The following is a 15,465-nucleotide window of genomic DNA, read 5'->3' as shown; positions in this document are numbered from 1 at the left end:
GCTAGATTGAGTTTATTTTAGGCTAATGTGGTGGGTGGACTTTCTGATCCTGATATTGGAGTTGGAGCATATACAGATGATATTGAATGTAGTTGCAAAAGATACATATTGTCATCTTATTATATCATTTTACACTCACATTATTATGAATACCAGTTCACAAAAATAAATCATCAATAAAGTGAAGTGAACCATGAATGCATGAATGAATGGAGAGTTCTGGCTGTCACTCCTCCGCCTGCAATCTGCTCTGTCCCCTGCTGAGGTCACTGTTGCTCCATCAAATCCTGAACCAGTTGAGTTGAGTTGATTTCATAGAGTATATGTTGATTTCCATCCCAGTTCATTATCATAATCTGTGTCAGGTGTTTGTTAATAGCAAGAATTTGGCCTGGAAACACCCATGTTATAAAAACGCAGAAACGCTGTTTTTTTCCCCTAAACTATGACAGACGAGACTGACAAACTGAAACTGGTTTAGCAAGTAATGATTTTGGCTGAAATGATTTTTTTTTAGACTAAAGCCTATAGGCCTATTATATTTGGAAATGAGTCATGTTTGTATATTGGACATATTTTGGATAGAATGGCATTTGTTGCGTGGTTAATAAGAGGCCTGGAAGATACATTACCATTATCTTTTCAGGGGCAATTCCTCTCTGCAGTCTGCACCATGATGAAGGACCATCCACGCTGACAACTAGCTGCACTAGCTCTGGTCCAGTGCTTATAGCGAGTCGTACTGGACCAGGGCTACTGCTGTTGCAACATTGTCTCATTATTATTACCTCGCCCCTTGACGTCTGGCAGAGATTTGGATTACCTCAGATGAACACACTTCCCAAACTTTTTCATGTCAAGGACCACCAAATTTACACTTATTAGCCCACGGACCCCCCATGTGAAAAAGGTATGGCCAGGGAGCCCCATAAGAGAAGATTTTTTACGTGATTCTAAAGCCGTTTAATTTCAAGGACCTTTGACATGCATTAGTCTACCATATTATTCTGCCATTTAAATGGCATTTGTTTTAATCTCTGAGACCCTAATTTAGGCTATATTGTAAAATCAATGTTAATTTAACATACATTTAACTGTACAAATGGTTCCATTTGTACACTCTCAGAGTTACAGACCCATAAGGGTCCATTTGGTTCCATTTGTACACTCAGCGTTACAGACCCATAAGGGTCCATTTGGTTCAAAACTATCATTTATCTGGGGACCCCCTGGAACTCCCTCAATGACCCCTGGGGGTCCCCGGACCCCAGTTTGGGAACCACTGCAGTCTATTGTATTGGAGTTGCACATCTCCATTATATTAAACATTTTTGTAAAAACTGCAAACTCCCTGCTTTCCTTCTTTTGTTTTTCTTTAAAAAAATATATAAAATCTCAAACCTGTAGAAGTATAATGTTGGCAAAGTATAGATTCAGTATAGATACCAAATATGACATTTTACATGTGTTATTATTGTGTAATGCGTATATAGGCTATAGTGTTATTTGAATTCATTCAGGCACCTAACATGGGTACTAAATTATTTTGTGTCATCATCAACAGTGGACAGTTTTCCAAAAGGCCCCCCGACTGGAAATCCCAAATCAGCAGAGTCAGAATCATACATGCTCATATAAGCAGCACGCATCTGTAAATAATAGTATAATACCACCAACCATCAATATTGTGCAGTTTAAATTAATAGGATCATGTTTGTTCCTGCAGAAAACAACCCCCCCTCCTTTAAAGGTTTCACCCTTGTCATGGTAAGTGACATCTTTTAGTTATTTAGTCTATGCAAGCTAAATGCAAGCCTTCATTAGCCGAAGCTTGCCAGCAAAGAGATGCATGAAGGACTGTTTTCATTTTATATAACATGAATTCCTATTGACATGCAGTGGTTTTCAACCAGTTTCATTTCAAGGCCCAAAATGTATTCAGCTTTTGAGCCACGGACCACCATTTGATGAGATTTATTTAGCCTCAGACCCAATTAAAACTAAAGAATATTTTGTTGTCGTTGGATAAGATTTTGTCTACAATTCCATGCTTTTGGCAAACCAAAATAACAATTCTTCTACATTCTCTAATTGTGTATACTGTATACTTCTTGTAAAATAAGTAATGCAGATGTGTAACTCTTGATGTAATGTAATTCTCAAGAGTTAAAGACCTATAAGGGTCACATGGTTTGCAACTCCATCAGGGGACCACCTGGAACCCCCTCAAGGACCACTGGTGGTCCCCGGACCACTGGTTGAAAACCCACTGCTGTATAGTATACAAGACAAGTTGTTTGTATAGGTTTCTGACAACGTTTGGGTGCCATACTTACTCGACATCAATCCATTAGAATGTAACTTTGAGAGTGTATAAATAGAATAACCAAATGGACCCTGTGTGTGTACTGTGTACAGGGTTTCATGAGGTCAGATCAACATATGGAATCATGGAATGTCAGAACAGCTCAGCTGAGCTCCATATATGGAGATCTAAGGGTGGCGGCGGGGGCAGTGTCTTGAGTGTACAGGGTTTGATGAGGGCCCAGGTAGGGCCGGGCCTTAATTTTCGGGCCTGTTGAGAACTCTGCTAATAACTTTGGGGCAGGCCCGTCTAGAGTTTGAATGGACAGGTATCAGTCGAAAGGGAGACATCGACGAGGAAGGACGGGTGGGGTAGGATCAACATTATTGGAATGTCGGAACAGGTCAGCTCCATATATGGAGATCTAAGGGTTTGAGGTCAGATGGGGAGTTGCTGGCCGGCTCCATATATGCAGATCTATGTGATGTGATGATCCAGTCTTCACCATGTATGGCTATCCAGTGTTTGATGAGGTCAGTGTCGTGATCATCATATATGGAGACGGCCATATATGGAGGATGAAAATAAGTCTTTGAATCTATATTCTTTCAGAGCGAGCGTTTTTTACTAAAATCTTTGCTTCTGGGATGGGGGATCCCTGGAACAACACATTTTCAGATTGGGGTCGTTGGCGGCCAATTACAGATAATTCTGGGGGTCCTTGAAATAAAAATGGTTGAGCACCACTGACAGAAACATGGGTTTTTCAGAAAACTGTCAGGATTCAGAAGACATTTGTAGAATCGAGCTCAGGTCTAAATGGGTATCCATGTGTTTTTTCAGCCAGCTGTTGCTATCGGTAACGTGGGTCAACTGGCGGTGGACCTCATGGTATCAACTCTGAAGATGAAGAGAGTGGGTTACATGCATACGGACTGCATCGTCCCCTTAGTGGGGAACAACCCCTACGCCACGTCTGCAGAGGATGCCGAGGAACTCCACACTGCTGCGGAAGGCACTGTACAGTTTAATTTCAAAGAAGAAATAACTGAAATAACGACATCTGTTCTCGACTGTGTTTTAACTCTCCTGTCATTGATCCACAGTGTACACATCGGCAGAGATGAAGTTAGCGGTTCTTCAGATTAGGACGCCAATTATTAGAGTAAACATTTTTTCTTCTTTTCTTTACATTAGTGAGATTTATTATTTTGTTATGAGAAAACACGTTTGTTTCTGTGAGTGTGCTTCCATTTTTAAAGACGCAGTCTAAGAGAGAGATCATACAGTAATATAAATTATATAGACATAATATTGTTTCTGTGACAGTGTTGTTTTTGGCAGCAGATTTTGAATAGTTTATTTAGTTTCAGTCACATTTTAGTCACCTGGAATGTATTTTGGTGGGCCTTGATGCCGTCGTAATGACTGTTTTTCCCTCACTTGCTGAAAATAGCTGCTGTGGGCTTGTAGATCTGCTATTTTCAGCATTCAACTAATTGTAAAATGACTTATACTGGATCTCTTCCTAACATTTTAGTCTAGTTTTTATTTGTTGACGAGTATTGTCAGTATATTTAGTCTTAGTTTTAGTCATCATAGCTTAGTTTTCATTTTTAGTTTGTCAATCAACACTGTTTATGTGAATGAGAGGACGTATTGATGCAAGTTCTGTCCTCTCTTCCATGGCAGACAAAAAGAAAAAACTTCCGTCAGTTGATTGTGTCTTGGATCAAAGCCAGCGGGTTTGCCAGAACAGTCGTTTTGTCCAGCAGCCACGCCTACCAGAGAGATGACCAACAGCTTCATGGGTATATTTCCGTATATATACACAACTCAACATTGAGCTTTCCACCTCAAAGGCTTTGCTGCCATGTTTTCATTTTTGGATGTATTTTTCAGCTATTTTCAGCATGCAACCAAGTGTAAAATGACTTCCACTAGTCCCTTCCTAACATTTTAGTCTAGTTTTTTATCTGTTGACGAATTGTCAATACATTTAGTCATTAGTTTTCATTTAGTTTCCATTTAGTTTCCGTCAGTGAAAAAAAAGGTAGTCGACGAACATTTTTCGTCTTAGTTTTAGTCGACAAAAACATTAAAACAACAATGATGGGAATGATAACATTATACATTCTGTTAAATTAATCTCAACTTAACCAGCACTCCACTGAGGTACCTGATCACGCCGGCCTTACAGAAGCTGTCTGGAGACGCCCTAAAGGAGCTGGGCTGGAGAGAGATGGAGAGAGTGTCCGCCTTCTCTGGGCTGACAGACACAAACACAGAGCCACGCCTCTGTATACCTGGAGGAGGAATCACCAAGCAACTCTTCACCGACAGGTAGAGAAAAAAAAAACCTGACAGAACTCGTGCTCTTTATCATTCTGATAAGATTAGTCTTCATGATGTATATACCTTTTTCCTCTGTTTTGTTTGTTTGTGGGGAAACAATTTAAATGCAAAATAAATGAATGCACCTATAATGACATGCCCAAGTGGTTTAAATGTAGGCTATTATTATATATTTATACCGGTGTGTAAACGGACTGTATCAAATCAGTCACTGGCTATCGTAAACGATTCAGAGCCACCCCTCTGACAATATCGCAGATCTACAAGCTCGTAGCGCGGCACCGAGTGCCGCGCTACGAGCTTGTAGGTCTGCTATTTTTGAAAAATCGTGAAAATGTGGCACAAATCTTTGAATATATATTCTTTCAGAGCGAACATTTTAACTCAAATCTTTGCTTCTGGTACAACCTGGAACAACATATTTTCAGATGGGGGTCGGTGGCCAATTACATATATTTGTGGGGGTCCTTGACATGAAAATGTTTGAGAACCACTGACATTGGGGTTTTTCAGGAAACTGTCAGGATTTAGAAGACATTTGTAGAATCTGTCCTCGGGTCTAAATGGGTTAATAGTTATTGGAGCTATTGTTAGAAATGTTGGGACAGTGTATCTGACTTATGTTCTGTGTGTACATTGTGGCGTGAAGCTGTGCTGAGGAGCTGCCGTTGGCCGTGCTGCTGATCTTCTGTTCAGAGGGAGATAACATCCCTGATGCTGTCACACTAATCAACTACCTTAACGACTGGCTCCACCTGGTGGACAAATCTGTAAGTGATTCTCCAGACTGACTGACCAACCGCCAAGCCTTCCATTATTATTCAAGTCGTTTTCAACTAAAATCCTATGATATTTAGTCGACTAAAACTAGACTTAACGCTAAGACATTCCAGGTGACTAAAATGTGACTCAAACTAAATGTAAACTATTCAAGAGACTAAGGACTAAAACTAAAATCAAAATTTGCTGCCAAAAACACTGCTAACCAGAGCAAATAAACAGATGGTACCATCCTATAACAACCTGCAGAACCTTTAATAAAGTTGAAGCTGTCCGTTTGTCCTTCAGTCATGCTGCCCGTCCATCATGTTGAGCCAAGACTGGCAACTTTTGAAATGTTTTATTCTAAAATAAAAAATATTACACTGGAAGTCAAAGGAAGGACAGGCGGCTTGGACTGAAACTTTGCCCAAATATGGACGTGACTGATGTTATAGACTGGCCTCCAAATAAATACTTTGTGCCTTATTCACCCACGCAATATCCCAGGCAACACTGGGTTCCCTGTACGGACTGAAAAACTCAAATTCAAACTCGATGTGTAACGGCCAATGTTCACCTTCCAATGTTTCCGATTCCTATTGTCTTTGGCACGTTACTTCAGAGGTATGGATGGGAGTGATCCGACCTACACTACAGTAGACAGTGAAGCATATTAATGAACATACCAGTGATATTGCATTGTCATTTCTGTAGTAATTCTCTGTTCTCCTGTGGTTCTCTGTCTGCGTGGCTGGTTTAAGAACAGTGTGCTCCACCACACCAGTGTCCTGTGTCCTGTGGGTACTCCCACAACACGCACAAAACACGTCCTCCAGGCCTCACTTCCTGGTTTTTAAACAGCTGGTGGATGGAAAATGAAGCTTGTGCTCGGCTTCCAACTTGCCGCGGAGTGGAGCTATTGGAACTCTTCGCCGACGCTGTTAGTTGGCACTTTCCATCCACCAGCTGTCTAAAAACCCAAGGACTATTAAATGAGGACAGGAAGCGAAGACCGTACGGTGGACTCCATGTTGCTCCCTGGAAGGAAAGAAAAGCAATTGAGACCAAGGAAGCTGAACGTGGAAGTGTTGGCTGCATATAGCCCATTGCGCATGTTTCTTTCCTTCCAGGGAGCAACATGGAGTCCACCGTACGGTCTTCGCTTCCTATCCCCTTTTAAAAGTCCTTGCTAAAAACCAGGAAGAGACGGACTCCTGCCACGAGTGGCATTTGGCATCTTCGTGACGCTACAATGTGTGTGCGCTGTGTCTGATTGCTGCACCTGTGACCCTCTCTAATTAGCCTACACCCAAGTGCTGTCACATCTAGAGCCCAGGTGTTGGAAATAGAATAGTGCCAACCTAACAAATAATAAGCCACCATCATAATGGCTCTTACACAATGTTTTAAAAGGATATATTAATTATGTAGTAAGTGTTTGTTATGCTTGTTTCTTTACAGAACCAAGGGGCGAAGAAGTGGAGGAGCCCAAGTTCCTGGAAGCATCTGTTTGGTAGTGGCGTCCCACCTACAATTTTCTAACACACACACACACACACACACACACACACACACACACACACACACACACACACACACACACACACACACACGTACGTACGTCACAGGCTGCAGTTGGCTACAAGGACAGCTGCCGAGTCACCGGTCTGGGAACTTGGAAAAACTACTTTGTAGTACATAATATTTTATCCAGTCAGCAACATTCTTGGGCATCTCACGGTCATGGAAACCAGCATTCCTTTCAAAGGTGGTTACAGAATTTAACATCTCCCCTTGCTGAGTGTGAGGCTTGAGCTGGGTTTAACTGTTTTTGTGAATTGTTCTTTTTTTTTTTTTTTTACAAACAATGATTGTAGATGCAACCCCATACCACAGTAAACCGCCATCTGTTATAATACATTATAATTCAGATATGTACCCACACTGCCCCGTTCATACCTTTCCGTTACTGATCATAAATTCTCCTTTGTAGTGACTGACGAAATGTTAACAGCACTTATGCAGTTATTTCTTTTTTTAAATAAAAGATGATTGAATTATGAGACTCCAGACTCAATATATTCCGGACAAACATAAAAAAAAATGTCTTGATTGCGTTAGACCAGCAATCCCCCCTGCCTCCTTCAGTTAACTGAAAGTGGCTGGCCGGTTGCCACATTGTCTTCCTGGCAGTCCTTCCCTCTGCAACGTTGTAATTTGATTCCATCCTGAAACATGTTGGAACCAGTTATAGATTCAGTTGTTCTTATGATGGAGAGGAAGTATTCGGATGCTGTCATTGACCGCATCTTGCATACCAGCTAACCTTGAGGTTTCGTTTCTTCACTCTTATTGGTAGCATTGTTTTGGCTGGGTTGCTGTGGAGACAGCATAGATGTTCTTTTTTTTTTTTTTTGCCCATTTTGGGCAGGAACCCCTTTTGGTGTTTTAAGCATTATATTCTACTTTAGCTGTTTTTTTTGAAAAATTGTGAAAATGTGGCCCAAAGGTTTGAATATATTATTTCAGAGCGAATGTTTTTAACTCAAATATTTGATTCTGGGGAGGTCACTGGAACAACATATTTTCAGATGGGGGTCGGCGGCCAATTACATATATTTCTGAGAGCTAATAACATACTGTAGAAACATGGGTTTTTCAGAAAACTGTCAGGATTTAGAAGGCATTTGTAGAATCGTCCTCAGGTCTAAATGGGTTAAAGGGGCATTCCACTCATTTTCAACATTTTACTATGTCATTAATATACCTTAGAGCTGTTGTGTGGAAATAATACAAAAGTTCCCCCATTCTGTGTTTCCTAGAACTAGAGGTCTGAAAAAAATCATTAACATGGTGAAACACATCTTGATGACATCAAGATGTGTTTCACCATGTTAATGATTCTTTTCATAATTACAGCTACAAGGTATATTAATGACAGTAAAATGTTGAAAATGGGTGGTTTTCCCCTTTAACTATAGCTGTATGCAGTGGGTGATTAAGATTAACTAATACTTAACAAAAATCCACCAATTGTGGGATATTTTATTACTCATGGCCCATGGGTGTAGTGCAAAAATATATCTTATTTAATGTATTCAACTAGTTTTATCGCTCTGCCATTTTTCATTGTATGACAGGAAGGAAAATGAGAAAATCCACATAACGTAGTCTGTAGTGTGGCCACAAGTTGCTGCCGTTGGAAATTTAAGCGAATGGTTTGGTTACCCATTTTAGGCGGGAACCCCTTTTGGTGTTAGCATCATGTTATGCTTTAGCTATACAAGCTCGTGGCGCGCTATGAGCTTGTAGGTCTGCTATTTTTTTTTAAATCGTTAAAATGTGGCGCACATCATTGAATATATATTTCAGAATTCAGAGCGAACATTTTTAACTAAAATATTTGCTTCTGGGGGGTCCCTGGAACTCCATATTTTGAGATGGGGGTCCGTGGCCCAATAGAGATAATTCTGGGGGTCCTTGACATGAAAAAGGTTGAGCACCACTGACATAGAAACATAGGTTTTTCAGAAAAATGTTAGGATTTAGAAGCCTTTTAAAAAAAAAATCGACCTCAGTCCAAAATGGGTTAAGTTAGCTAAAAGGAACAAACATCTACGAGACACTATTGTTATGCAAACTAGATAATACCAGTTTTATTGGTAGATTTACCCTCTCTAGGAGACAGGGAAACAAACGCCAAATTGTATGCGTCGTCATACAGCCATGCTTGCCGGAAAATAACAGATTTTCCGAAATCATGAATCAACATGGCCGTACGACTATGTATAAATTAAGCTTTAAGACTTTTAGAAAAAGGAGAATAAAATATGCTTTCTTGTGTTCAAAACAAATACATCGTTTTCTGTCTTTTTTTTTTTTTTTTTTACAAGCAAAAATATTTCTTTTTACACGTTTTTATAAAGAACACTATGTACACATCTTGGAAACACATCACATGCCACTGAATGTCTCTGGTGGAGGAAGGGGGGGTGCTTTTCATTTAGCCCTCCCAGCACGCTGGAAAACTTCAAGTAATCACTTATAAAAAAATAGAACATTTTATTTCTGCCTCTGAAAAAAAGGTCCTCGAAAAAAATACAGGTACTGTATATTAACATTACAAATTGGCAATGCATAGCCCCTATTTTTCAGTTCACTTTGTTGAGCCTTAACCTTAATTGAATACAATGCAAAGACTGCAAAAAAACAAAACAAATGACATACGTTAAATGGGGGGGGGGGGGGGGGGGGGGGGGGGGAATTGACCAGTAAAGCTAATAAAATAATAAAAACACAAAAGGATGATGCATTTTCTGTGAGGCCACAACTTCAAGCAGCAGCAGCAGCAGCGCCAACAGGGAGACTGAGCTGGTGTGTTTTGTCTTTAAAAAAAAAATAATGTCCTTCAGAAGAATGTCGAAGTGTTTGCAGTAAACGGCGAAGAGGAACAAATGAAAGACCTGCAGGGGGAGTGACCTGTCCTTAAGAGATGTTTGATGTGGGGATTATTTAGTCTGGATAGAGGAGAGCGCAGTGTGGAGAAAATGGAAGCCTGCTTCATACAACAGTTTCATGTACGCTGCCGAAAACAAGCTGATCTACAAGATCACATCATGTCTGTGAAGTGTTGTGTGCGCTAGGGCTGGGAAATGTTGGTCAATCTACAAATCTCACAATATTTTAGAACAAATACCTCTATTGATATTGCGACAATTCTATCTACGACATCGATTGACTTTTTATTTTATTTTAACATTGATAGTATAAAATGGAGCTCAAGTAATTCAAATCGGGAAAAGACCACACTTAGTTTCAAACATGTTTGAGGTCATTTTAACATCTACTCTGACTTTTGGTGAGCACCCCAGACCATTTCTAAGTTCAAAGAGGAACAGCCGACATGTTTCGACCTCGGAAGGTCTTTCATCAGGTCATTTTTGCTCTGATGAAGACCATCCGAGGTCATCGAAACATGTCGTCAGTTTCCTTTTAATAAATAAAAGCTTGGAGCTTCAGCCTACGCCTTTTCAATCAACCTTTAAAGAAATGTTGGATGTAATGTCAAATGTCATGATTTATGCTACACTGTTGAAGATGATCGAAATAAACTAAACTAAAAACATAAACATACTAATTCCTCCTTTTTAGGAGGATCATCTGTTGTTTTTTCTCATGTTTGATCCGTGAGCACCACTGACACTATTGTTACCCTCTTTTTTTTCTTGATTCAGTATTTAGATATGAGATTTATTTTGTCAGCCACACTGTATATAAAACCATAACGTCAAACTCTATTTTAATCATGTTAGATTAATTGACAACACACATCCTTGGTTCTGGTGACTGATATTGTCTTTCTAATGCGTGTTTTTCCCAATTACAATGAATATCAAAATATCTAAAATACTGAATTAAGAAACTTAAAAAAACTGTCTGGGGTGCACACACGCCAGAGTAGATGTTAAAATTGCCCCGAACATGTTCCAAAATGGCCGATATCTAGTCTCATATCACACTATCAATATAACAGCGATACATTTCCCAGCCCTATTGTGAGCAACAGCATTTTATTTTGATTATCACAACCGACTTCCCGGGTGCTTCTGGTCATACTTGGTTTCTTGCAGTTCTTGTCGACGCCAGGATGTGAGCACAGAACATTAACCACATCTGGACAGACAAAACTTGTGGACAAAACCGAGCAACGTCTCTCAGTCAGCAAGCCTCATCGGTGACACCGTCGTATGACAGCATAGCATTTTATGCAGCAGAGGCCTCACTCAGACCTTTACTGCATTGCTGTATGCTTGTTGGATGAATGTTGTGTAGTGTCATGGCCGCCCCAATGCATTTCCAATGGCAGTCACATGGTTTGTAGTACACATTTTGGACTACAAACTGTTGTTGTATGGCTTTCGGCTGTGTTTCGACTGCGCCCCTCCCCCTCATACAACACAAATGTTGTGTCAAACCATGTGACTCCCATTGGAAATGCATTGGGGCGGCCATGACACTACACAACATTCATCCAACAAGCATACAGCAATGCAGTAAAGGTCTGAGTGAGGCCAGAGTAGGCGTGATGGAGAAAGGCTTCTGCAGAAACTGAAATTGACTGAAGACTGAAATTGGGGATAGTTGCCAATGAGCCAGGCTACCAAAAAAAACAAAAAACAAGCAGGCTACATAACAGGAGTTTCTAGGTGTGGGGTGACTTTGGATTGGATGAGGAGGAGGAAATTGGCAAAGAGCCGGAGGTCCCTGCCGAGGTTGGCTTTGCTGCCGGAGCTGTAGTCTTGACGGGTTAGGTGTCGCTGGTTTTTGCCCTGTCACGAGACAAAAAACAAACAACAGGGTTCCAAATGGGTTGAATTCAGAACCAGATAAGACGACGACAACTGTTGAGATTTTTGAGTACAGGGCAAAGTGATCCAAGGAATTTGTGTGTGCCAGAAATTAGACATGTTTGGTCACTGTCATGGTCATGGCCAAGTGAAGTTGATGTTTTAGACTTTAGAATGATGTAAATTGATACAGCCTGGTCCATTGTGTGTGTACTGTACACTGTACACACAAAGTAAAATCATCCACATCTTTGGATCACTTTGATCATCACAGCACGGCATTCACTCATTTTACATTGTTGGCAAATAGCAGCAATCATTTTAATAATCATCATCGTCATGTCATGCTGTGTTCAGATGCTCTTGGTAACTTCACTAAAGTTAAGAACTGATGTCTAGAGCTGAAAACCTCCAACTGGACATTTTTTGCAAAAAACAAAATATGAACTGAATTGTTGTTGTTGTTGAGCATTGGAACACATCATAGAGTTTGAATGTTTGCCACCTATGCCCCTGGCAGGTAACAGAAGTTGGATTGCACTTCACACTGGAAGGTTTTTCCAAAGATGTCATCAGGGAGTGAAAAGCATGTGGAAACAAGGTGACCCTGCAGACAGAGTTTAACGTCCTTTTCGTTACAAGGCAGGAGTGAAATACGATAAAACGGAGGCGTTAGTATGAAGGTTAAGTATTATGTTATGCTTTAGCTATTGAAAAATAGCAGATCTACAAGCTCATAGCGCGCCACCGAGTGGCGCGCTACGAGCTTGTATGTCTGCTATTTTTGAAAAACCGAAGAACGACTGACATAGAAACATAGCTTTTTCAGAAAACTGTCAGGATGTAGAAGACATTTTTAGAATCTGATCTCAGGTCAGAATGGTTTAAAGCGGTGGTGCTTAGAGCTAGGTCCAGCTGCACTGGCTTTTCTATAGACTCCTTACTTCTAAGTCAGAGGATAATTAGATGCAGTGTTGTTTTTGGCAGCAAATTTACATTTTAGTCTTAGTCGTATAGTCTCTTGAATAGTTTATTTAGTTTTAGTCACATTTCGGTCACCTGGAATGTTTTAGTGTTAGTCTAGTTTTAGTCGACGAAATGTCATATTTTAGTCGACTAAATCTAGTTGATTTAGTCGACTAAAATGTATTTTGGTGGGCCTTGATGCTGTTGTAATGACTGATTTTACACTTTTTTTCAGCATGCAACCAAGTGTAAAAATGACATACTGGATCTCTTGTCCACTAGTCCCTTCCTAACATTTTAGTCTAGTTTTTATCTGTTGACGAATTGTCAATATATTTAGTCTTAGTCTTATCTGTTGACGAATTGTCAACACATTTAGTCTTAGTCATCATAACTTAGTTCTCATTTAGTTTCCATTTAGTTTCCGTCAGTGAAAAAAAGGTAGTCGACGAACGTTTTTCGTCTTTGCTTTAGTCGACAAAAACAACACTGATTATATGCCAACGATTTCAGTAAACTGCATATCGAGGGAAATTGTCCTGGCGGTAAAATGGCGCTCTCAAGACTTACTGTAAGACTGCACCAGAGGACAACATGACACACCTCATTCAGACACTGTGATCAATACTGGCATTAATGTCAAATTGACTAGAATCTCTCTCAATCAAATTGCACCCTGTTTGTTTCCCCATCTATATCTTCATTCAACATACAATTCATAAATCCATTTTTCAGCTTTGAAAAAAGGCAAATATATATTATACCTTGTGCCATTTAAAACCCCACAAACTACTTACTAGCACACACAACACAGCCATGCATTGATTCTGAAACAAACTGGGAGTTTACATGAAATGAAAACCAACTTCACCTGTTGAGCAATATAATTAGCCACACTTCATTAAAAAATAAAAAAGATAAAAAATAATTTTAGAATATATGTTTTTAAATAGAAAGAATAAGATAAAGGCTCCCAAATAAATGTTTACTCTACTGGTATGTTACAACCTTTAAAGCTGCTATAAGCAATAATATGTCAATTTTAATGACTTTGTTTTTTACTTACTTTTTGGTATTCAGACAGCCAGCAATGAGTAAAACGCTCCCACATTTCTTTTTGTCTCTGTGACACATCTAGGGGCCGCAATCTGCATTCAAAGATGTTCCTAGAAGCTTTGTCATTGGTCGAAAAACCCGGTCGAAATGACTAACCTATCACGAAGTAGACAGGCAAATCGACCAATGACAAAGCTTCTAGGAAAATCTTTGAATGCAGATTGTGGCCTCTAGATGTGTCACAGAGACTCAATCTTTTTGTGAGCGTTTTACCCATTGCTGGCTGTCTGAATACCAAAAAAAATAAAAATAAACTAAAATTGACATATTGCTTATAGCAGCTTTAAGCAAGCCATCATAATGTTCTAGGCTCATATTTAGACATTCTGCTGGTTAGACGTTTTAGCGAGAGGAGACAGCCTTGATTTACATTTAACAGGTCTATAAGCTAAGCAACCAGCTTGCCTAATTTATAAACTATTTCACACCTAAACTAGACAATTTACTATATAACTCAACCTAAAAAGCATAAACATTACCATTAACTGTGTCTTTGACAAACTGCTGTCAAGCGGAAAACGACATCTTGTTCAACTACAGCACCATTTCAGGGCTTCAAAGATGTATCACTGGCACCCAGTGAACAAGCCCCACCAGAAAGCACCGATAAAATAAATGTAGGAGGCCTGGGCCGTGGCTCAGCGGTCCAGGCACCTTGGCCGGGTAGCCCGAGTCTGGCAGTGTGCCGCGGGTTCGACTCCCGATCGCCTTTACTGCATGTCACTCCCCCATCTCTCTCCCCCATTTCCTGTCAGCCTACTGTCTGTCCCTCTATAAAAAAATATAAAATAAAAGGCAAAAGCCGCAAAAAAATACCCATTTAAAAAATAAATAAATGTAGGAGCACAGCTCACGCTTTTTAAGGATTACCAAATGTTTTGGAAAGAGTGTTGGTTGTTGTGAATTTCGTAGTGGCTAATTTGGTCGACAGAAAACAGGATTCCTGGAAGATAGATATTGCGCAGTCTGGTTTAAAGAGTGGTGAAAGCTAAACATTTTCTATTTCCCTCTTTCTAAAAAAACAATTCTCTTTGACTGATTAACCCCCGACCCAGAGAGGCAGTAGGTGAAATTTAAGCTAACCTTTCAGATTTTGAGCTGAGCTGGATGACATAAAAGGTACCGTATACTGTAACACAGTGGTTCCGGGGACCCCCAGGGGTCCTTGAGGAAGTTCCAGGGGGTCCCCCAGCTAAAGGATAGTTTGGAACCAAACGGACCCTTGTGGGTCTGTAACTCAGAGAGTGTACAAATGGAACCAAACGGACCCTAATGGGTCCGTTTGGTTCCATTTGTACACTCTCAGAGTTAAATTAACTTTGATTTTACGATATAAACCGGGGGTCCCAGTTTATATTGGGACTGGGAGGAGGAGACCCCGGGGCAGACCAAGGCGCAGTTGGAGGAAACACATCGACTCACTGGCCTTAGAGCAGGGGTGCCCACACTTTTTTGACTTGAGGTCTACTTTTAAAATTGCCAGCTCAAGGTGATCTACCAACCAAAAGATAATTATCCCTTTGCTTAAAATACTCAAAATATGTACCTATATGGCGAATAAATAAATAACATTAAGGCATTAGGACTTTCAAAATCTAGGTTTCAAAATCAATT

General features: G+C 40.1%; 2 protein-coding genes across 2 annotated transcripts in view; one reads left to right on the top strand and one right to left on the bottom strand.

Moving 5' to 3' along the window:
- The first annotated feature begins 1,593 nt into the window (after window positions 1-1,593).
- On the top strand, window positions 1,594-7,480 carry psmg2 (proteasome (prosome, macropain) assembly chaperone 2). Its single transcript, XM_079522785.1, has 7 exons — window positions 1,594-1,767; window positions 3,149-3,320; window positions 3,412-3,470; window positions 3,998-4,116; window positions 4,469-4,648; window positions 5,310-5,430; window positions 6,884-7,480. Exons 1-7 carry the CDS (start codon window positions 1,711-1,713, stop codon window positions 6,962-6,964), a joined length of 789 nt encoding a protein of 262 aa, XP_079378911.1. The 5' UTR covers window positions 1,594-1,710; the 3' UTR covers window positions 6,965-7,480.
- A 1,570-nt stretch (window positions 7,481-9,050) lies between these two features.
- ptpn2b (protein tyrosine phosphatase non-receptor type 2b) overlaps window positions 9,051-15,465 on the bottom strand; it is a 31,474-nt gene continuing 25,059 nt past the window's right edge. Inside the window, exon 10 of the mRNA XM_079523400.1 lies at window positions 9,051-11,751. Coding sequence (XP_079379526.1) covers window positions 11,730-11,751 — 22 coding nt within the window. The 3' untranslated portion in view covers window positions 9,051-11,729. The remainder of the gene's footprint in view (window positions 11,752-15,465) is intronic.

The sequence above is a fragment of the Electrona antarctica genome (genome assembly GCF_951216825.1).
Source record: "Electrona antarctica genome assembly, chromosome: 15".
NCBI lineage: Eukaryota > Metazoa > Chordata > Actinopteri > Myctophiformes > Myctophidae > Electrona > Electrona antarctica.
This window is presented reverse-complemented; position numbering and strand designations above follow the sequence as displayed.

Excerpts from the sequence above, each read along its gene's own strand:
- psmg2 (XM_079522785.1), top strand. The coding sequence starts at position 1,711 with ATGTTTGTTCCTGCAGAAAACAACCCCCCCTCCTTTAAAGGTTTCACC. Across the intron at positions 3,321-3,411 it reads ACTCCACACTGCTGCGGAAG|TGTACACATCGGCAGAGATG; the intron begins GCACTGTACAGT and ends ATTGATCCACAG. Across the intron at positions 4,117-4,468 it reads GATGACCAACAGCTTCATGG|CACTCCACTGAGGTACCTGA; the intron begins GTATATTTCCGT and ends CAACTTAACCAG.